Source organism: Anoplophora glabripennis, unplaced genomic scaffold, assembly GCF_000390285.2.
Source record: "Anoplophora glabripennis isolate ALB-LARVAE unplaced genomic scaffold, Agla_2.0 scaffold1108, whole genome shotgun sequence".
In the NCBI taxonomy this organism is placed as follows: domain Eukaryota; kingdom Metazoa; phylum Arthropoda; class Insecta; order Coleoptera; family Cerambycidae; genus Anoplophora; species Anoplophora glabripennis.
In genome coordinates this window covers 52,987-76,836 of record NW_019417186.1, presented here as the reverse complement: position 1 = coordinate 76,836, position 23,850 = coordinate 52,987, and the positions used below count along the sequence as shown (strand labels likewise).

The 23,850-nt window shown below is 32.5% G+C and overlaps 4 protein-coding genes across 7 annotated transcripts in view; 2 read left to right on the top strand and 2 right to left on the bottom strand.

Annotated features, from left to right (window-relative positions):
* Nucleotides 1-1,776: 1,776 nt before the first annotated feature.
* On the bottom strand, nucleotides 1,777-10,732 carry LOC108914569 (CTD nuclear envelope phosphatase 1). Of its 4 annotated transcripts, none has more exons than XM_018720405.1 (6): nucleotides 10,458-10,732; nucleotides 10,085-10,151; nucleotides 9,169-9,359; nucleotides 8,847-9,075; nucleotides 8,272-8,421; nucleotides 1,777-3,546 (listed from the first exon to the last, which is right to left on the bottom strand). In XM_018720405.1, exons 1-5 carry the CDS (start codon nucleotides 10,605-10,607, stop codon nucleotides 8,276-8,278), a joined length of 783 nt encoding a protein of 260 aa, XP_018575921.1. In that variant the 5' UTR covers nucleotides 10,608-10,732; the 3' UTR covers nucleotides 1,777-3,546; nucleotides 8,272-8,275. The 4 variants fall into 4 exon arrangements, with proteins under 4 accessions (XP_018575921.1, XP_018575918.1, XP_018575919.1 ...); XM_018720402.1 differs by lacking the exon at nucleotides 1,777-3,546 and adding an exon at nucleotides 7,531-8,224 and having other exon boundaries at nucleotides 8,280-8,421; XM_018720403.1 differs by lacking the exon at nucleotides 1,777-3,546 and adding an exon at nucleotides 7,531-8,224 and having other exon boundaries at nucleotides 8,280-8,421; nucleotides 9,169-9,353.
* A 655-nt stretch (nucleotides 10,733-11,387) lies between these two features.
* LOC108914567 lies at nucleotides 11,388-12,860 on the bottom strand. The gene has a single exon (XM_018720400.1). The coding sequence runs from the start codon at nucleotides 12,677-12,679 to the stop codon at nucleotides 11,471-11,473; it is 1,209 nt and encodes a 402-aa protein (XP_018575916.1). The 5' UTR covers nucleotides 12,680-12,860; the 3' UTR covers nucleotides 11,388-11,470.
* A 496-nt stretch (nucleotides 12,861-13,356) lies between these two features.
* Nucleotides 13,357-19,065, top strand: LOC108914562 (protein MTO1 homolog, mitochondrial). The gene is made up of 9 exons (XM_018720393.1): nucleotides 13,357-13,768; nucleotides 13,834-13,952; nucleotides 14,260-14,467; nucleotides 14,521-14,643; nucleotides 14,703-14,869; nucleotides 15,160-15,627; nucleotides 18,095-18,429; nucleotides 18,558-18,837; nucleotides 18,898-19,065. The coding sequence occupies exons 1-9, from the start codon at nucleotides 13,585-13,587 to the stop codon at nucleotides 19,000-19,002; spliced, it is 1,989 nt and encodes a 662-aa protein (XP_018575909.1). The 5' UTR covers nucleotides 13,357-13,584; the 3' UTR covers nucleotides 19,003-19,065.
* A 1,082-nt stretch (nucleotides 19,066-20,147) lies between these two features.
* LOC108914568 (eukaryotic translation initiation factor 3 subunit A) overlaps nucleotides 20,148-23,850 on the top strand; it is a 24,424-nt gene continuing 20,721 nt past the window's right edge. The window contains exons 1-5 of the mRNA XM_023456027.1: nucleotides 20,148-20,349; nucleotides 20,411-20,756; nucleotides 20,807-21,158; nucleotides 21,221-21,429; nucleotides 21,485-21,656. Coding sequence (XP_023311795.1) covers nucleotides 20,301-20,349; nucleotides 20,411-20,756; nucleotides 20,807-21,158; nucleotides 21,221-21,429; nucleotides 21,485-21,656 — 1,128 coding nt within the window. The 5' untranslated portion in view covers nucleotides 20,148-20,300. The remainder of the gene's footprint in view (nucleotides 20,350-20,410; nucleotides 20,757-20,806; nucleotides 21,159-21,220; nucleotides 21,430-21,484; nucleotides 21,657-23,850) is intronic.

Genomic DNA, 23,850 nt, shown 5'->3' with positions numbered 1-23,850 from the left:
AACAGCCATAACGTTAACTTAAATGGAACACCCTGTATTTTACTCTGTCGTCTGCAGATTGAAATTTCGGTTCAAGCCATATAAGCATTGTTAGGGTTGCCGTTACTAGTTTTAAAGATATTTGCAATTTTCTATTTGGACAGTTTTTCTCGTATCGGACCTGTTATCAAATTGGCCACGACCAGAAAGATTCCAAAAACAATTGAAATAACTTGACATTTGTCGAGTTAGTTGTCAAATTATTGTTGTGTCTGTAATAGTTTTTGCCGAAAATTTAAATAAAAATGCCTGGGGATCATTTAAATTATACTATATAATGAAGATTATTTTTAAATTGCTATTTATGGACAATGTCACAAAATAGTTTCAAGAACATGTAGAGAATTTGCTGCTCGATATCCAGAAAAACGACGACCTTTCGCTACTTGCTCCCTGTGTACTTATTATTTGCCGATATTAACATATTTCCAGTTTTATTTGTAAGTTATGAATATTTCAAAATAGGGTCATTACCTTAGGTTCCAAAAATTGAATTTGCTATTATTTTTCAGTAGTAAAAGTTTATATATTTACTTTCATCATCTTACTTTTCAGAAAATATGGATCACAAAAATAAAATTTAAACATTTTTTGTCCTATCTAAAATTATTCTCTCGCTGCGCAATCGAGACATAAACAATACACAGAAAACGATTTGGCAATTTTGACATGATTCATGACGGTTTTGTTTTGATAGTTTATAATTTGAGGTTATTATACAAACCTAATAGATCTGTGTTATTTATTATTGTATAGTGAGTGTAGCAGTAATAACTGATAAGTATATTGTAATTTTTCATGTTAATTAAAATTATAATAAGCAAATATAACGCACAAAAACACCACCGGTCACCAACACAACAGTAAATAAGTAAATAAATGCTAAAAATGACAGAAACAGAAAATTGACTGTTTTAGCAATGTCAGAATAGCCAACTTAACGTGTTATACCAACTTAAATTTAAAGCGTAATGCGCATGCGACATAGTTGACGTCACANAAAATTATTCTCTCGCTGCGTAATCATAAACAATACACAGGAAACGATTTGACAATTTTGACAATTTGACATGATTCATGACGGTTTTGTTTTGATAGTTTATAATTTGAGGTTATTATACAAACCTAATAGATCTGTGTTATTTATTATTGTATAGTGAGTGTAGCAGTAATAACTGATAAGTATATTGTAATTTTTCATGTTAATTAAAATTATAATAAGCAAATATAACGCACAAAAACACCACCGGTCACCAACACAACAGTAAATAAGTAAATAAATGCTAAAAATGACAGAAACAGAAAATTGACTGTTTTAGCAATGTCAGAATAGCCAACTTAACGTGTTATACCAACTTAAATTTAAAGCGTAATGCGCATGCGACATAGTTGACGTCACAACAACAAAAGGACGGAAAATGTTCATATTTCAAAGTTGTATATCTCAGTTAATATTAGTAAAAACAAAATTTTGAAAAAAGCTATATTAATTTTGAAACGCAGAATTCAAATAAATAAGAAAAAAATATGTGAAACAACCCTATAAGTATTTCTGGATTCTAAAACGACTAGCATTGGTAAATTATTCTAGTAGCTGATTTGAAATTTTTATACAGGGTGTAACTTTAAGTGGGGGTCAGAGATTTTAGAAGTAATAGTACACGATCCCCAAAATATTAACCAATATTTTTTTTTAAATAAAATAAATAAAAAGGGTAACTAAAAAACATGTTTCTAGTTAAATTTTATTCTAATATAATTTACAATTTCACTGTAAAAGTCATTATTAGGTACTTCTTGTTCCAAGTTATCTTATTTTCCATAAATACCAGAGTATGGTAATAATTTAATGAAAAATATTCTACAAGTTCTTATGTACAGAGTAGTTTAAAAAGAACTAACAGTTGATATAACTTGTATCTCTACAATAATGATGTTTAATTACATTTAAAACAGGTTAAAAACTTGTTCTATTTAAACAAAAAAAAAAAAGTTATGAATAAATGTGTAACAAATTTCCTATAAAGATTTTGCCAAAATATTAAAAATAAATAATAATCACTACTTTTCTATACAGTTTTTGTGTGAGAACAAAGCTCACGTTTTCTAAAAATGTTGACATGTTTACATTTTGTACAAATATTTACAGAAAAAAAAATGTTTATGATTTTGTGCTATTTTGGCAAGTACAAACAGGATGAACAAATGGCATAATTTGTACCTGCATAATGCGATTTTAAGTACAACTAAAAATAGAAACCGTTACTTATCGTATTTTCCTAACAAATTTATACTACAACTTATGTACACATGCAACGTGTTATTATATTTTTAATATATCCACTAATAGTTAAAAAATAACTACCGTTGGGTACATTAAAAATGAAAACTAAAAATTTTCTGATGCAGAAAATTTTTAACAACCTACAATTACAAAATAACCTACTCTAAAACATTTACTACATGTTCAATTAACACGACTTTACAGTCAATAAATATTATACATCATAACAGGTCGAAAGCTCTGCTGTTTAAAAATAAAACTGGCAAGTCGAAACAAAAATGTGACTCACGTATTTCCCGCAAACGCTTCCTCGAATTTATTACCTATTTCAAATTTTTAAGGAACAAACATTATTAGGAAACTAATGAGATATAAATTTGAAACAAGTAAATAAAAAAATTTAAAATAACCTTGCCACTTATTTAAATTTTGCGATTATAGGAGGAAAGTTAAATAATAAAATGTTTTATACAGGGTGAATCATTTAACATCAGACCTGGGAGACCTTTGAAAATTATCAACGGTACCCTCGCATAAAATATAAATATAATAAAACCACATTGGATTAAAATATACGTAATACATAAAAACTGCACAGAGCTTAAAGTTGATAAATATCTTCTCAATAAAACAAAAATATATTATTCAAATAAAAATTCTTGTTCAATCATCAGCTAATAACGGTACAAAAATATGTCTTTGTCTCATTCAAAGCACACCTACAGAAATCTTCCAAGAGAATGTTAATCTACATCTTTGGTTTTATAAAATCGTGTACATTTTAATTAGAGTAATACACTTCAAAATAGCAAAAATTCAAGCAGGTACAAATCGAAGTTTTACGTCTCGTAAACTATATTTTGAATCTAGGTGTGATGTTACTTTTCAAATTAAATGAGAATTTTTATTTACACTCGTACAACCAATTTAGTATACAATTGTTCCTCACCCTACCGCTCAACAAAACGATAACAAAACTAGCCAATAAACGCAAAATAAATAATACGAAAATAAATTAAATGGTGAACACAACAGTGAATAAGTCTTTTTTGAAGTGCAACTCTTACATTTCCAATATGCAAACAAAAGTAGAACCTTAACGGAATAAAACAGAAAATAGTTAAAATACGTACATCGCAAACAATTTAGTAACAAATACTTCTTGTAGACGATTGGAAGATGGAACATTAAGAAAGACATCCAAGATCACTACATCTGACAACCTGTATTTAACGAGACGATTACTAGTTTATTTCGTGACTAGATTCGTGAATATACGTTGCGCCACAGTTAAATAAAAAAATTGTATCGCTTTTCACTTTGATTTTGTATTCTAGCAACTCTCAGAAAATTATCAGAGTTCAAGTGACAAAAAAATGTTTGAAAATTGTGGCGCAACATATAAACAAAACTTGATATAGTGCTAGTTGTTAATTTTCTTATACATGTGATAATTAAAATTCAAATGTGTTAATTTTCATGGAAAACTTCATTTTTAGTCAATTTATGATAATGGATTGTTTAAAATACAGGGTGTTTCGCATAAGAACCTACACAGATCACGGGAATTCAGGGGAACCCAAAATATGGTGATTTAACGCAACTTATCTTTATACTAAGCTGCACCCATGAGAAATTATAGGCCTTGAAAGTGGGGTTTCAAATTTGAAAAAAAATCAATATCTTAGTTATACTTGAAATTAGAAAAACCAAAGAGTGACCAAAAAAACCTGTGATTTTCGCCCGTTTTTTCACAATTCGCAGAGAATTAAAAAATATACAATGTTTTTGGTCGCAAATTACTTGTAAAAAACTGAAATGAGCATAGCTTTTAGTATTTTGAAAATTTTAAAAATCACCCCTACTTAGGGTTTGAAAAAATGACAAAAATGAAGAATTTGAATATTGCCAATTGATATAAAAACTATTAGCATGTGAATTATTTTAATTTTTTTTTGGAATTTTTACAATTATTTCTGATATTTTCTATTTTTGGGGATGATTCCACCCCCTGAGCGCGCTTAAGGGTGGATGTTCTAATTCAACATGCTTATTTCAATGAGAATAAATCTTTCTGTGTATCTAGAATCATTCCATAGAAAAATTCACATGCTAATAGTTTTTATATTTATTGGTAATATTCAATTCTTCATTTTGGGCGTCTTTTCAACCCCTATATAGGGGCGATTTTTGAAAATGTTCAAGAAACAAAAAGCTATGCTCATCTTAATTTTTTACAAAGAGTAATTTGAGACCAAAAACATATTTTTATCTATTTTCTTTAGTTCTCTGCAAATTATGAAAAAACAAGTGATTTCTAAGGTCACTCTTTGGCACACGGTGTGAATGTACGTACCAAGAGCATTAATTGGCAGTAAGTAGTAGTTAAAATGAATTTTTTAACTCTTTGGTGGACTTAAAAAATTTAAACTTTAATTTATAAGGAATTTAAATCTAAAACTTTTCTTACTCTTGCTAGTTTTCAAAAACCTTTTATCGTTTTCAACAAAAACACAAATAACTAATAATAGATATTGTAGCTGTGTTATTTAAAATTATCAAAAGTTCAAAATTTGGGTATAAATTTAAACGTCAAACTTGCCGATCAGGAAAAAAGTCATTTAATTTTAATTGTTTGCTAAGTGTTTTGAAAATGGCCGGGAAGTCTTCATTGAGTGAACAAGTTGACATGCTATTAGTGTTAGGTTTCTGTGAAGGAAACTACAGACGAGAAGAAGAACTAATAATCCCCCATAAAGAAACATTTTCCAATGTTGAAAGATGGTCCCTCGAGAAACAGGTAAATTTTTCAGTAACACTCGAGAACGTGCTATTGCAATCAGGTCACAAGACGAGGAACTTATTTTGAATACAATTGAAGATGATCCACATATTAGTACTAGAATTCTATCTCGACAAACTAGTATATCGCAAACTTCTGTGCATCGAGTGATCAGAGGTAATCTGCTGCACCCATATCATATCCAAAAAGTGCAAGAATTGTTACCGAATGATTTGGTTAAACGAGTGAATTTCTGTCAATTTATTTTACATCGAGGCATTAATTTTCAAAAGAAAATTCTCTTTACTGATGACGTATTACAAATTTACATAACTATTATGAGTATTCCGATGTAAACCCTCATTCAGTAACTCTTCGACATTTTTAATGCAAGTTTAAAATAAATGTTTGGATCGGTGTTATTGATTGGTATTTAATTGGTCCAGTTATTTTACAGAATCGACTAAATGGTGAAACTTATTCAGAATTCCTCCAAAACACTCTCCCAGATCTGTTTGACGAGGTGCCACTGCAACTCAGACTGGAACATCGATTTATGTGTGGTTGAGCACCCCCTCATTTTAGTAACATTGTTAGAGACTTTTTAAACCACCAGTATCCAAATGAATGGATTGGAAGAGGAAATAATTGGCCACAAGTTTGGCCTGCACGATCACCAGACCTCAACAAATATGACTTCTTTGTTTGGGAAACGTTAAAAGAATGTGTATTTCTCGCCAGTTTCGTATTGAGCAGAATTGCGGTGTCGCATTACAGATAAATGCACGTTCATTAGAACCAATCAACAACTACAGTAGACTTCAATTTTTGACGAAGAATAAACCCCAATCATCAAGTTTGATTTTTAAATTCATAGCCAACTTTTGGATTTTCGATTAATTGAAATAACAGCTACAATATGTATTATTAGTTATTCATGTTTATTCTCGCTTTCCCACTCCGTGCACACGTGTTCAGTTTATGATGTGATGTTTCGCACGAATTCGACGTATAACTAGAAATTATTATTTTGTGTTACACAGTGTTACAGTGCATATTTATATTGTGTGTTCGTTGTATCTATGGAAACTTAACAGACTTTACTCTGTCATCCAAACAAAGTAAAACTGATTCTTTTGGATTTAGAATTTAGAAGTGGATAGTGATGACGTTCAAGAACTGCTGGATTCACACAATCAAGAACTGACAATTGATGAACTCATAGAAATGCGTGAGCAAGAGCAAGACATTGAAGAACCTGATTTTTTAGACCCAGTTCAATTAGAAGATCACATGACGGTGGGAATCTTGACGGAAGGCCTCAATCTAATTGGAAAAGGGTTACAAATTTTGGAAAACATAGACTCCAATGAAGAGCGCATTTCTGCTACAAAACAGGGAATAAGAAAATTATTAGCGTGCTACGAAGAAATTTTGCGTGAGAAGAAAAAATCTTAGATACGTCAGACGACTTTGTTAGATCTTATAAAGCCTTCTGTATAAAAATAACTTCAGTTTACGGTTTTGCAGTTCATAATATAATTTTTTGTATTAATTTAAGATTTTATTACACATTTTTCTCTCAAATTTGTTTTTTTTTCAGTCTTCCAATTATAGTCCGTACTACGACTTACGCGAATTCGACATACACGGTTATCGCTCGGTCCCACCTATCGCAAGTTCAGGGTATTACTGTATAAAGGTAAGCATTAAATCACCATATTTTGGGTTCTTGCTGTGTTGGTTCTTTGTGAAACACCCTGTATATTTTAAAAACCAATTTATTAAATTTGAGACGTGGGGGGGAAAATTATTTGTAAATATAAAAACGCCCTGTACAAAACGAGTCTATAGAAGATACTTTCATAATTTAATCCGTTCTGATATTATATAGACTATATTTTTGAAAAATAAAAGGGCATTTGAAATAATTTGAACCGTACTGCGAGTCCTTTGCTATAAGTTTAAAAACAAATTGGTTTTTATAATCGTAGCGTTAATAAAAAAAAAACATAAATAAATTAATATTAAGCCAACAAAATTAGAAATGTGTCAGTGTGGTACGTGAAAAAATTAAGCATTGTGTATGTTTAATTATTTCCAATAAACTGTTATTTTGTGGAATTTATATCATGTGATCTCATCTAATTTATATGTATGCAATTAAGGTATTATTTATAAACGCAGTAACCGCTAACCACAAAATAATTACTAACTTGTATGCGGGGTGTAAAAAAATTGAGGATCACTTACGTTTGCTCAAAAAATAAAAAAACGATCTTTCTATTCAAATCTCACGACAATCGTAAAGGTACCTTTTATTTTGTACGAAACACTTGGTCAAAACAGTATTTTGCACAATTTAATAAATTCGAGTTCTTCAGGTTTTCAGGAAAGAGAAAACGCCACAAAAAGAAATTAAATTTTTGAAAAATCTTTTATTATCGCTAAATTATGTACAAATAATTTAAACAATCAAATTTACATGGTACTCTAAGAATGATCACTAACACAGTTAAACTTGTACTATGAAAAAATAGCACTAATCTCTAAAGAAAAAAAAACAAAAAACCTTAGAACCATTACTCTAATTAGAAAGATAGACAAAATTATTGCTCAATCATATTTACAATTTTTAAGGACAACTCTGTTTAAAAGATACACCACAAATTAAAATAAGAAAATAGCACTCTCCATTTACAATCAACGGATAAAAAATGGAGACTGAACAGACGACCAAATCCTTCGTTTTAAAAAGACGATACAAGTGGGTCACTTATATTTTCTATTACTTAGCTGTTGGAAGTATAATATACAATAAAAACAAAATAATCTAAAATTACAATATTTCTATCCAACTTTCTTGAAGAAATGGCTTCTTCTATATAAATTTTTTAATCATTACAGTTTTCTCTCGACTTTAATTACACATTCTTTGAGGTATGCGGGATTTGAATTTTTTACCACTCTCTTTAGTGGAAGAATCAATTTCTTGTACTTGCGTAACGATATTGTCAATACAATTTTCAACTTGATCGATTACTTTAAAATCGTTTGTCGAGTCGTTTCTCGGTATTTTCGAGAAGCCGCTGTTAACGGGTAAATCGCTTCTGTTACGGCTGAAATTAACAACGGCTGAATAGCAATAAGGTATCGAATAACTCACCTTTCTACCAAAGCCTGTGCAAGTGGAGGTTTCTCGACAGGACAGACCTAACATCCGCCGTGAAACGCAGAGCATCGAGCACAGGAAGTAGATTGAGCAATGCTATGTCCGTGGGGTCCGAGAACCACGATTTTATCGGTATTGCATTGTCTGCAAACAAAACAAAAATAGTTTTGTTGAAAATTGTACAATTTTTAGGAAGAATTTTTCAACAAAAGTTGTTAGAGATCTCGTTTGCTATAATAATAAACTTTATAATTTCTTTTTTTATTGTCTTGGTAATAAATTTAGTTTTTTTAATAGCATCATATAATTTTTATTGCTTCTTTCAACAGAACGTAAGATTGAAAATAGTAGCAAGTCGGTTTTTACAATATGAGATATGTTTAAATGAAGAGTGATATAAACATTTGAACTTCAATTTGGCAAGATTGGCAGAAGTACGATACTTCTGCGGCAGAGGGGGTGGCATATTATAACTTAATATGTCGCATCTTCTTGGCTTTTGGTAATTCTAAATTCGCTTCAACGGCACCTTAAATTTGTCTGCGTTTACTTTAACGGTAAATACTCACCAGGATAGGCTCGATATGCTCCCGGACTGTTATCCAGAATGAATACGCTGGAGAGATCATTGCAAATGGCACTCAGATCCTTGGTGTACGATCCCAGATCTGGAGTACAATGCTGCCTGTAGAACCGCCTCTGCAGGATTCCCCTTCCGGCGTCCAACTTGTCAGCAACTGCCGCACCGTATATTTCCATGCTGGCCGTGAATACAACCAGCTCGTACCACTGGGAAACCTAAAACAGAACGGCAATATTTAAATCCGCCCACGCTGTAAAATTGATTAGCGTGTAAAGTGACTGGTTCCTGTATGCGTCACCGATACTTACTATATCTAGGAAAAAATCCACGTGGGGTCTCTTATGAACGAAGAACCTCACAGGATGTCTGTCTATAACAACCTTAAGTACGAAATCTGGCGGCGTTCCCGGCCTAACCGTCTGTCTAACCACACCGTCATGGTGCGAATGTATCAAAGTCTCGTCCAAATCAAGAACCAGGACTTTTCGTTTCACTATACCTGAAAATTATAGCACCTCAAAACAACAAAATACAAGACAAAATACAAATGTCTGTCTTATATAAACACTATTCCCTTTTGCATTCAACACTTTGTCAGTCCAAAAATTAAATGCTTTCTTTTTTATTTGTAGATTAAGAGCTATGAAAAGGAAATATAATTTTAAGGAATTCTATTATTGTATAACAATTTACTTTAATGAGTAAATAAATAGTCATACTGTGTATTTGAAAATGTTTGTTTAAATGCATCTTCATTAAATAAAAAAAAATTCTACAAATATTTTACAGAAAACATTGCCTATATTTAAAATAATCCATATTGATATTGTAATTAAAGTAAAGTAATGTATTATCTAAGATTTACTCCGATAAGGCAACAAAATAGAAGTAATTCATAACTAATATCATGGATTTTCATACTAACGATGATTAAACAAAATGTATGTAAAAGATAATATTTGATGTCACATCTTTATCTTAATTTATAACAAATTTTATTGATATCCTAATCTACATTTAATTCATAATAAAGCTCTTTATTATCTATATAAGAAAGCTTAATACTTGTATAATAAAAAATGTTAAAGTATAATTAGATTTTATTGTATGTATATGTCCAAATAATAATTGCTAATATATAGAAGTCATTTTCATTTTAATTTTTATACAGCTAATTGTGTACTAATAAAATACATATTTCTACATATTTTGAAGTATACTTACTTAGCCTATGCCTTGATAAGGGAGACAGAGGAAACAAATCATATTTAACAGACTGATGTTGTATAATCTGTAAATAAATAAATCTTATTGAAGCATGTAAATAATCACATCATAACCCCAAAACTTTGGATTAGTGCCAAAATATTATTAGCCAAAACTGCTAACAGACATCTTTTGCTTGATCTAAACTTTAATATATCTATATTAATCTCCATAAAAAATAAAAATTGTTACAGTACAAGCTTTGTTATTGTAAAATGTTACTGTCAAAACACATTTGATAAAAATGCAATTTTAAAACAAAGTTTCCTATCGTATTCCATACAATTTTTAACAACAATGTTAAAAAAAAATGTATTTAGACAATACTTACGGCTCGAGTTTGTTTTTTCAATGTATAACATAAGCATGTCCAAACTCTTGATGCTATAAGCAAAAATGCTCGTAGTCCCATCTGTAACTGCTTCCACATCGGAAACAGCGTTTGGTGTACTACTCTCGACACAATTTCAGTATATTGCATTAATTACATATAATTTTCACCTGTTTTTTAATGCGTTTGACTTATCACATTTTAGTTTATTACCCACAATCACTTGTAAACCGCCATTAAAAAAATCGACCCAGTCGGTTTTGACAGCTTAGAGCAAATGACAGAAGCGCATGCGTAGGACTTGAATTGTTTTGGAAAGCAAAATACACGAGGTGGATCCAAATGTTACTCTGGGCACAAAGGAGTGTTCCAACACTTTCAACTTGTTAAAACAACAAATATATTTTTAATGTATTCTGGAATAATAATTACTAAAACTAAAATCCGTAAATCAATTTATAAAGTTTCTAAGGTCAATTTCCGATTTCCATAATTTATCCAAAACTTCAGTCTACTGACAACGTGCTTCAGGAGATTATGCAACGCGATTTGTTAAAAATGGTNTCTGTTGAGTTTGATAGAGAAATATTAACTAATACCGGAGCTACAGGAAAAAATAGTTTATTATTTTTAAATTTCAACGCCCTGTATCTTGAAAATGAGCCGCTTTAGGACATATGTTTATTAAGTAAACTGCACTTATTTTTGGATTTTTTACATGCCATATCCGTTTGTAACACCTATTCATTAACACCCTGTATATATATCAAAGTTAAAATAAATCTTAAATTTAAAAAACAAAATCCGATATTACATAAAAGGTTTTAATTAAACAGAAATATATACAATTACATAATTATCACAAAATATTTTAAAATTTATATAATTTACTAAATTAAATTATACAATGTTAGAATATTAGAACAGAGATAAAAATTAGCTTCTGATTAAAATATTACCAGTTAATTTGTGACACATAACTACAATATTTTGTTTCCAGTATAATACATTATTTATTTAAATTTATCCTGAACATAATTCAAATTGAGACTGAAGTTAAACTTGTGTTGATTTTCATACAGTATAGCTAAAATTTTTTTAGCTCTATTTTTTGGAAAATGCTTAAAATCTCTGTACAAATCTTCCTGAGTACTATGAACACATAGGTAACATTCTAATTCGACAACTGTATCAAACAATTCTATAATTTCATCTTTGAAATCGGAGACAATATATAAAATTTTTGTTAGAGGAAAAAATATATCAGAAATATAGTTTATATTTAACGTTTCTAATATATATTTTACAGCAGACATATAAAATATAATTTCATCGGTAACCGGCACAAGATTTTCTTCAAGACTAAACCAATTTAATAATTTAATAATTTCGTTAACAAATACATTTGAACAATTCCTAAATTCTATTATTAAATCATTAGTATCACACACTTCAATGTAAGCACAATAATTACTGACAGTTTCTAACATATATTTACAACATAACTGTTTATCTTTAGTGTCCAAACTAAATTCATCTAAATCATCAACGACCGATTTGTATGCCGTTAAACTTGATTTGATAATTTCTATGTTTATGAGACTCCTATCTAACTTAAAGTCACTCATCACTTCAGACAAACCTTCAAGTGACTTTGTCAGCAAATCGTTACTTGTAGAATTATTCAATATAAATATTAATTTATCAACTACATCTTTAGAAATAAACTGTAAATCATTATACATATGAGACAGTGCGATTATGAACCTAATAACTTGTATTAAAATTAAATGGTCGTCAGTATTTAATTCTCTTAATACAATGTTTACTTCATCTTCTGATATACTTTTCTTACAATCGCCACATAAAATATTTGCTAAAATTCCTATAACTATTTCAATAAATCGGTTTTCTGTGTACTTTTCCAAAGCGCTACAAGCTACAGTGGGAAATGATATTTCAAATAAGTATTTACATACATCCTTCTCAAGAGTCATGTCCCATAAAAAACACAAGTCTTCCTCCAAATCTTCATCCCATTTCAAATCGGAAAACTGCAATAAAGTCTTCAGCACAAATGACTGGCTATACAAAGTCTCCCCAATTGCATCTCCACGAAGCTTAGTATTAGTTTCTTCATCTAACTCGGAAACATTAACATTATTTGAAAGGAAATCTAAACCAGTTTTATTTTCACTTTCTTCATAATTATCCTTTTCCATTATATTAATATTTAATAAGCATTACTTTGACGACTTCAACGAAACTGAAAATCGATCATATAAAAATTAATATATCCCATGCATTATATCATTATATCGTTTAGTTTAGAACAAAATAAAATAATATTATTATATTATTAATGTTTTGTTACAGGTTAGAACCACAGACCATCATAACATAGAATAATATGTTGTGTGTGATTGGAGTTGTGCCGTGACCATAGCATTGCATATTGCATTGTACGCTCTGACCATAGTGGTGAAAATGTATGATGGGCATAATCGACCAATTTTGATAATCGAGTTATCGGTAATCGAGTACTTCTAATAATCGAGCGATCACTCGAGATACGAGATATTGGTCATTTTCATCCCAGCGGCGCATAAATATTATTGTTTGTATTAGTCATATATTACATATAAGCGTAGCTAAAAAAAAAAAAGCTCACGCACTTCAAAACCTAACCACTTTTTCGTTTTATTCTTAAAAAAAAAGGTTACGCAATCAGTGACTATTTGCAGTATGCACTAACATTTTGAGGTGCAACAGTAGGGTAATAATCACTCGAGTGGTGGGAGTAAACATCTCGAGATATCTCGAGTGATCTCAATAATCGACTACCACTCGATTTTTCACTCGAAATCTCCCATCACTAAGTTGGTGATTGAAATTGTGTGTCACAAAATATATAATAGATTGTGTGTAGTGGTGGTGATTTGTGTGATTGTTTTGGAGACAACGACCTTAAAGTTATAAATTGAAGTTTTCCTTAGTCACTACGTCCCTTATCCCGTTGTTAATATCGTTCTACGGCACTGCAGTATCAAATAATAAATTTAAGTGGAATATACATATACGAGTGCATACCATCTACCTTTCTATATTTATCTTGTTTATTTTAACAATGCTGAGGATTTTACGAAATCCGTTAAAAACTGTTCACTGCAACCCTTTTCGATGTTTTTCCACTGAAAAAAATTATGATGTTATCATAGTTGGAGGTGGCCATGCAGGCAGCGAGGCCTGTGCTTCGGCTGCTCGAATGGGAGCACACACTTTGTTGGTAACCCATAAGAAAGAAACAGTAGGTCAGTATTCAGTAATAACAATAATAAAAGTTTTATTTAATTAAAAAGGCTTATTACATTTTTAGGTGAAATGTCTTGCAACCCATCTTTCGGAGGAATTGGAAAGGGCCATTTGATGAGAGAAATTGATGCTTTGGATGGAGTATGTGGGAGAATATGCGACTTGTCCGGAATTCAGTACAAAGTAAGAGAATGTTTGTCACTTTTAGTTTTATTTAATTACTTACGTACATTGAAAGAAAATTTTGCACACTACAAGCTTGTTCATAACTACTCTTAATATTTTTAGCTCGTTTATTTTTACCTGCCAAGAATTTTAGTTTTGTTTTCATTATTCAAAAATTTAAAAATAACTCCTGACATCTTTTGTTTATTGTCGTACATAGACCTGTTGAAAACTGTTATTTTTATTTTTACAACTTGGAAATCGAACGAATGTTCATATATAAATGATACTATTGTAACTTAAAACAGGAATAATTTGTATTCAGGTTTTAAACACCAGAAAAGGACCTGCGGTTTGGGGTTACCGTGCCCAAATAGACAGGGATCTCTACAAGAAACATATACAAAAAGAACTGTTTGAAGACACACCTAATTTGGATGTGTTGGTAGCGCCTGTAGAAGACTTAATTGTAGAAAACCCCACTACAAACGCAAACCATCAGAGTTGTGTTACTTGTGGCGGAATAATTTTAAGTATGACGATTAATTTACCACGTTGGCCGCATATTAATCGAGATGTGTTTCAGATGATGGTACAAAGATAAGAGCAAAGAGCGTGGTAATAGCTACAGGGACGTTCTTAAAGGGCCAGATAAATATCGGCTTGGAGGTTTATCCCGCCGGACGAATTGGAGACGAACCGTCGATAGGTAACTGTCGTAATAATGCGAAATTTTAGATATTTCATGATTAACGATATAAATTTTAGGTTTGGCCAATACCCTGGAATCGCTAAACTTGAAAATGGGGAGACTGAAGACTGGTACTCCGCCGCGTCTGAAGGCAGAAACCATAGATTATTCCGTTTGTTCCGTTCAAAAAGGGGATATGCCGCCTCTTCCGTTTTCATTCATGAACGAAAGGGTTTGGATAAATGTATGTAGGTATACTTTTTCACAAACTAATAGAATGTGAGTTGAGTGAATGTAATTTTTCGAAACTTGTAAAACCATAAGTGTCTACTAGATTTTTTCAGCATTACAATAAGAGTTGATGAATTAACTCTTTAATAATAATATTGCTAAATATGTATAATACGTAAGTTTTATATTGTTGTATTTATAGTAAAACACAAAAAGTTTCTTCTCATCAAGCCACATTACACCTATAAAGAATGACGTTTTACACCAAATTGCCTTAAATATCTGTTTAATACTCGTTTACAGCCTAAGGACCAGCTGGACTGCTACTTAACAAAGACCTCACTAGGAATAGAAAAAATCGTCAAAGACAACTTGCAAGTGAATAGACACGTTATGGAGGAGATCACCGGCCCGAGATACTGCCCTAGCATAGAATCTAAAGTCCTACGTTTCCCCGGTAGAACGCACCAAGTCTGGCTAGAACCGGAAGGTTTGCACAGCGACATAATCTACCCCAACGGCCTGTCTTGTACTTTACCGGAAGAATTTCAATGGCAACTCATTCGGATGATGCCTGGGTTGGAGAAGGCGGAGTTGACGAGGCCCGGTTATGGCGTCGAATACGATTTCGTCGACCCGAGGGAGTTGCAGCCCAGTTTGGAAGTTAAACGAGTCGAAGGGTTGTTCTTAGCGGGACAGATCAACGGCACGACCGGGTATGAAGAGGCCGCCTCGCAGGGTATTATAGCCGGGATAAATGCAGCTGCGAAGGTAAACGTTACAATATTTTTATCCGTTAATCAAATTTCGCTGTTATAGTCTTTCCGAAGTCGGTTGAACATGTACAAAAATGCCTAGCAATAAAATTTTATAAAGTTTTTCTGCTAAAGGTAAAAAATAATTATTATTTGTTCATTTGGCCAACGATATATGTTTATTATTTATCTCCTCAAACAATTTTATTATATTGATGATAAATTTTGGTTAGACTTATCAAAAAACATTTACATTTTCATTAAAATATATTTCTGCTCGGCAACAACGCAATTTATCGTTAATCACCTCTAAAGTTGGTACTTTATGTTTTTTATATAAATTATAAATTGTCCGCCGAATTACGTCTCTCGTCATATCATCGATATTTTAAAATTTTTTTTCGCTTCCTCTTTACGCAATGGTCCATAACATCTTGTTTAATAACACGAAAATATTTAAAATGTTTCAAATCTGTTTCATCAACTACTGATTCCACTAATTCAATATTGTCTGGCGGTATTTCATTTTGATCCGTTCAAAAGGTCTCCAAAATTACCTGAATCATACCAAATCCTACATTGCTGCACTGCACTGCTAGGCAATTTGTCAACAACTGAAATTTATGGTCCAGTCGCCCAGTGCGGCTGTGTTCGTGCGCCGTTTGCCCACGCGCACACTTTTCAACTGGGTGGGTATATACATTTCTACCACCACTATGTTTAGTTCGACTAGACCTGTATGGCTAAATAAATACGGGAACAAGTTTTTCAAATATTTGAATGTCAAGTTGTTGCGTAGCGACCGAACCTGGTACATACTGCCTAGTTCTTTGGTCTTCAATTGAGATCGGAAAGACTATACCACCTAGATGTTAAAGCTCCAACACTTCGTATGTGACATCACTTCACTGGTGATAGTTATGTCATATTTATCTAACGGGATGTTGAATAAGTACTTGCTGTTTTATCGTGACAATTAATGCTTTATTTATAAAAATTAGTAAGACACATGTTACTGACAGTATTACTTTCCCATCTTTCTGGCAGCATTTCAATTGCACGCCGAAAGAATAGCACAATTATGCAAAAGTCGACCCATTCTTTGGCATCTTCATAGAAATAGAAATGCTGCTCATCCGGGCCATGTGCCATCGATCGGAACAAGTAATAATCGGAAGGGACAATGTGGTGAATATGGCGGGTGGGGTAGAACTTCCCATTTAAGCATTTCCAAGTAGGTTATTGACGTATGTCCGGACTTATCCCACCATTTTCTTAAGATTATCGTAGCATATCCACTTTTCAATGCCAGTCTCAATACCATGCAAAAAAAACCTTTCTTCCTTGCTTCTGAATCATAATGCTTCCGAATCTTTTCAAACTATTGCGTGATCAACTCCTAATGATTCTGCAACTTCAGCTGGTGTCTGACGTGAGTCTTTATGAAGTAATCTCTCTATTTCTTCATCTTCAAACCGTTTTGGTGTGCCAGAACGTTCTTTATCTTCAACATCAAAATAATAATTTTTGAAGGGTCTAAATTCTAAACTCAAAACCAATCTCTGCCTCGTCGCTGTAAGTCAACGAAAATTATGTATTCCAGATTTTTTTTTAATAAAATAGTGCATGGAAATTCCCCGTAAATACTCTTTTAACACTATGAAAAAAGTAGTCTACATTTTGGTGAAATAACACACTGGATATCGAGCTTGCTTATACCACTTTTTTATAGCTGCGTTACCATCTTAGACACATGCAATTCTGGTAACGGCATCTTTTGGAAAATAGCGTCCCATTATTTTAAAAATACAGTGATATTGAATAGAAATAAAATATGTTTTATTTCATAGTTATTGCAGATAGTTATTAAGAAAAATAAAACTGATACACACTGTGTTTAAAGGGAGGTGAAGAACTGAATTTTTTCAGTGTGGGTGAGATATAACCTATAAGTTATATGTCTGAACTGTCACTGTTACTCAATGCCTACTGCCGTAAAACATGGCTTTGCATCTATTGGCAGAGAGCAACCTACTAATTTGTAGGTACTATGGGAGAATGACAACTAAATGAACTTTTTAACTAATAATATGGGAAACAACTACTCTGCTGGCTAAAAGCCAATAGATAATTTCAGACAATATAAAATAACTGTTATTACACATTACCTCGTTAAATACCGTTTGTTTTTTGTGAGTAAACCTTTTTACATGCCATTGACTATACTGTACAGTTGACTAAATTGTAGTAATTGGATAAATATTTTTCAAAAATTTTTTAAACGTCGCTCTAATTATTATTATTATACCAACAACGTATGTCTGACTTATGTTATTTACAATTAACAATCGACTAAACCATTGATAGCGACGTCACTAGGTATTAGATACGAGCTCTTACATTATGGTTGACGTTAATTTTGTCCATTCTCTACTCTAAAATAAGTTCTGGTCCAAAACATGCTTGAAATCCATTCGTTTCAGGCTTTAAATACCCCGCCGCTAATATTAAGCCGAACGGAGGGCTACATCGGCGTAATGATAGACGACCTGACGACAGCAGGGACCACTGAGCCGTACAGGATGTTCACGAGTCGGGCAGAGTTCAGGTTAACGCTGAGGCCAGATAACGCCGATCAAAGACTGACGCCTAAAGGTTACGCCGTTGGTTGCGTTTCGAAAGCACGTTACAATAAAACCGTAGAGGTCGAGCAGAAAATTAGAGATGGCGTCGCTTTATTAAAAAGTGTCAGCAAGAGCGTCAGCCAGTGGAGGAATCAAATTGGAATTTTGCCTTCCAGAAGTAATTTACAAAAGAGGTTTGTTCATTTCTCGCAAATGTAATAGTTAAATTATTTATTATTAATTTTTTTCGTAATTTTCGTATGTTTTATTTTGTAATTTTGATTTGAATTTTTTTTTTATCCTACAAATAATTCCCTTTCAGCGCCTTCGACATGGTCGATATAAAAAATGAAAAAATCACGATAACTATGCTGGCGCAGGCTGCGCCGGAATTGCTCCCATTAACTTACGACTCTTCGTTGGAGAACAGGCTCCACATCGAAGCGTTGTACGAATCGGCTGCCGCGGAACAGGTTGAGGAAGTCCGAGAGGTCCGAAGAGACGAAGCGCTAATTATACCTAAAGACTTGGATTACAATTCTGATTCTCTAAATCTCAGTTTCGAAGAGAGGGAAAAGCTTTTGGCAGTGCAGCCGCAGACGGTAAGTTGTTTTTGTTGGGTGTTCACGTTTGCCCTAACCGTGAAGTATTTTTTTTTGCAGATAGCGGCGGCTAGCAGAATACCCGGTGTTACGCCTTCATCGGTTTTTCGACTACTTCGATTCGTTAAACAAAAACACGATCTGACTGAAACTGCTTCTGTATAATTGCCTTTATCGATTTATGATATGTATTTATATTTTAATAAATCTCTTTTGCATATACTTACAGTTCGTAGTACCTATTTATTTCTTTTTTTGGGTCTGTAAGAGGACAATAAAAAATAACAAATTTTCTAAATGAATAATTATGTCTTATTAAGGAAGTAGTAAAAAAGGAAAAAACGTGGACGGTTGAAGAAAAAAATAAGAAAGATCGTAGAAGTGCAAATAAAAAATCGTAATGAAAATTTTTATTAAAATGTATATTTAACCTTTGATCTAAACGAACCCAAACCCAATTTAAGTGAAAGAAAGATAAACTAACATAAAACATGCTACTGACAAACAAATTTAACATAAGATTCTTAAAGAAGCGAACTACATCAATCTTCGAACATATGCAGTCACTTGCCTGCGCGAGAAAGTTGATACACTAACTATCTCTCTCACTCTGTAACTCGTCTACACTGTCGCCGTAAGCGTGTTCCCTCCATGTAGTACATATATGCTCTCATAATTATCAACGTGATGGATTTCTTAGAACCAATAAGAGATTAGAATTTTTAAACAGACCAATAGTAATACCACAATATTCCCTATCAAATAGCAGCCAATTGCATCGTCGTATATTTAAAGTCAAACAATTTAGTGTCTAGTTCTCAAATCATGATCACAAAGTTGCAGCCATAGACCACCTACAGCTAAAAGTATTTGAATCACAGTGTGCGTTTCATAATAAGTGTAGCTAAAAGTAATTTAGAGTTACTCTGAACTGATATTAGTTGCTAATAGGTACTATTTTTGTCAAAACGAAAGCCCCCAGTGTGTTCATTCTTCACTAGGTTTGTTCACCATAGAAAAATATAGTACTAAGTATAGTACTATATTTTCTGTTTGTTCACTTATTTCCCAAGCAGGTTGCCAACTCCCTGATCTTGGCCAACTCCTTTTTAACTTTTAACAAATATATTTAGTACGTTTCACTGAACCGAGCGAGCAAAGCTAATTAACGGATCCACGTCTTTTCTCATTTATTCTTATCCTTTTTAGTTTTTTTCTCCTCATTCATTGTTCAGTGATTCCAGCAGAAATCGTAATTTCGAATTTGGGTTCAGCGGGAGCGGTTCACAATGTGTTCTGTGGTCTGACCTGACAAACGCGATTTTTAAGCTTCCGGCAGCCATATTGCAGGTATATTTGTAGAAATTGGTATAAATTTCTACGAATAATCTGCGCTAAAAAGTGTAAAATAACGCTGTGCTAAGTTAAATGTGAAGAAAAAGTGATAGTGATCAGATTTACTAATGGCTCGATACGGGCAAAGACCTGAAAACGCTTTAAAGCGTGCAAATGGTAAGATGCTTGTACACGTACATATGGTCGATTGTATGTTATCAATTATTCCTTTTTACAGAATTTATCGAAGTTGGAAAACCAGCAAGAGCTCTAGATACCTTGCAGGAAGTATTTCGCAATAAAAAATGGGCTTACAATTGGTCAGAATCGGTGCTGGAACCGATTATGTTCAAATATCTGGATCTTTGTGTGGAACTGAAAAAGTCCCACATTGCGAAAGAAGGTCTGTTCCAGTACAGGAATATGTTTCAGTCGGTCAATGTAGGATCCTTGGAGAATGTTATCCGAGGATATCTTCGTATGGCCGAAGAGAAGACGGAAAATGCAAGGGAACAGTCTGCACAAGCTGTCATAGACATAGACGATCTTGATAATTTGGCCACCCCAGAAAGCATACTTTTAAGGTAAAAACAAAATTAATGAAATCGTACTGTATTAACTGTATTTTACACAGCGCTGTGTCTGGGGAAGATGCTCAGGATCGTTCTGACCGTACCATCCTCACCCCTTGGGTGAAGTTCTTGTGGGAGTCTTACTGCCAATGCTTGGAATTACTCAGGACCAACGCCCACGTCGAAAACCTTTATCATGATATAGCTAGGATGGCTTTCCAGTTTTGTCTGAAATACAACAGAAAAACGGAATTTAGAAAACTGTGCGATAAGCTCCGTAAACATCTCGAGGATATTTGCAAGCTTCCAGCTCAAGTCGCCAATGTGTCCATGTCGAAACCAGAAACTCAACAACTTAATCTGGAAACGAGACTTCACCAGCTCGATTTCGCCATACAAATGGAATTGTGGCAGGTAAATAAACTTACACGACTTTATGAGCGTATAGTTTAATGTATTTTGTATTATAATTTCAGGAAGCCTATAAAGCGATCGAAGACATACACAACTTGATGAACCTTTCGAAGAAAATGCCCGTACCGAAAACTATGGCCAATTATTACCAAAAATTGGCCATGGTGTTCTGGAAAGCGGGTAATTACCTTTTCCACGCTGCTGCTTTATTTAAACTTTTCCAGTTGTCGAAGGAAATGAAGAAGAACATCACGCCAGAGGAATTGCAAAGGTATTTATTATTTTTCTTTGCTTGTATGTTAACAAAATTTTTTTCAATTTTGCAGAATGGCTTGTAGAGTATTAATCGCGACTCTAGGTATTCCATTGCCTTCTGCGCATCCAGAGTTTGATAGATTCATTGAAACTGATAAGTCTCCTTTGGAGAAAGCCCAGCGACTTGCTGTATTGTTGGGTTTGTTCCAACCACCCACCAGAGTCAGTCTTCTGAAAGATTTGGTATGTTTGTTATTTCGTTACTACCTAGATTATAAGATCTTGACGAATCATGTGTGAAGTCACTTCGACAAACATGTCTATCCGAAATTTAATGGCCAACATTATGGAAATAAAATTACTGGTTATGTGGCTTGTAAACATTTATGAATGCTCGGTTTGAATTGCCACGATATTTTGTCCCATTCGCAATTTGAATCCAGTTTGATTTTTTGAAATATCTTCTAAACAAAGTTTCAAAAGGGATCTAGCTAGTAAACATATAATTTTTCATGAAGAAACTTCAATAAACACGTTAAAATAACATTAGAAAATAATCCTACCCTTTCGAAATTCAGTTTCGCGATGCACCGATGAAAATAAGTTTGTAGGTGGAGCTTCTGAGCTTTGTGGCACGGATCCGCCTATGAAATTTTTATATTAACACATTTGAATGTCTAACTCGTCACAGATTTTAACGATAATTTAGAATTCTTCAATTCTTATGATAGTAATAGACTGAAACAGGCCCTGATAACAGAAAACGGTTAAAACACCTTCAAAATGCTCCCAACGTACAAAAATTGTTTTGACATTTTTATAATTTGTCTCGATTTTTTTCTAAACTTCAAATACACTTCAGGCATCTCGCAAAAATCGACGATTTATTTATTTATTTTATTTTTTCAAGCAAATAGAATAAACAGAAATTTTGAATAAACTAAAAAAGATACTTATAAAAGTAAAAAATTATAATATGAGTTGCTAACTCTGAGATCTTGAAAAGAGTAGCACATACAGGGTGTCGCGCTTAAATATGATACAAGCCTGTAACTTCTTTACTTTTTGGCCGATTTCAAAAATTTTTATTTAGGAATTAATGCAATTCAAGGCCAATTAGGACGTGTTTTCTTGACATAAAAACAGCTGATTGGTATTGGCGATTTTTTTTCCAAAAAACAGATTACGTATTCTCTTTCAGCATCCTTTAAAACGTCTTACCACCAAGTTTCATCAAAATCGATACATCTTCAGGCGAGCACTCCATAATGTGAAATGTAATACAAGCCTATAACTTTTTTATTTTTTGCAGTTTTTTATTAATGCAATACACGGCCACCTAGTGCTCGTCTGAAGATGTATGGAATTTTATGAAACTTGGCGATAAGACATTTTAAATACGTAATCAGTTTTTTTGGAAAAAAAATCGCTAATACCAAACAACTGTTTTGACGTCAAAAAAAACGCGTCCTAATTGGCAGTGAATTGCATTAATAAAAGCAGCATTGCAGTTAGATAGTTTTTTTATCCTACATTCTAAAAAAAAAAAATTTTGAAATTGGTCAAAAAACAAAAGCTACAGGCTTGTATCATATTTAAGCGCGACACCCTGTATATTTGCAATTTTTTTTTTTTCTCATAATCAAGATACAATTTTTTAGTAAAATATATTTTTTTTCATATTGATTTTTTTTTTAAATTCTAATGTTCTCTGTGTTGGCCTAATTAGATTATAAAAGCTGAAAACTCCAGTCAAATTAGAGTCTGAACGTGAAAAAATTATTAGTAGACCTTTTTTTGCACTTTATGACGAGGAAAGGTATGTAGAATGATAATATCAAAAGAGTAACTCAAAAGAAGTGATGCTGAGTTGGAAAATAGCAAATAGGTGGCAAATTTAATTTTTTTTTCAGTTTTGTAACTGCCCATGAAAATCTAGACGACCTATCGGAATATTAGTAATTTTATGTTGTAGGCAATTAAATTACCTACAATTTAAGGTACTTAAAGTCATATTTCACCAATTTGTTAACTGTAAAATAAAGGTCAAACGCGGAAAAATCAGTTTTCAAAAATTGCTCTTTATTATTACAAATAGCGATGGATGTTTATGAAATTTTTGGAAAAGACGATCAATCAATGACCAACATGTGTGCAAATCGCCATTTGTATTCACCATAAAATTGTTGCTTCAACTATTTGTTAATTAATTTTGTTTGTTTTTTTGCAACTAACTGTTTAAATACTAAACGTTAATTTTAGAAGTTAATATCGTAGATATAGATTGCAATTGATCCAAAGAAATGTATCAAGACAGCATCATAAACAAATTATTCCAATGTTGGGCAAAATCCGCTCGAGAATTCGTTTTTTTGCATAATAAATAATATATATATATATATATATATATATATATTTCTTCCAATGCAATGTACCC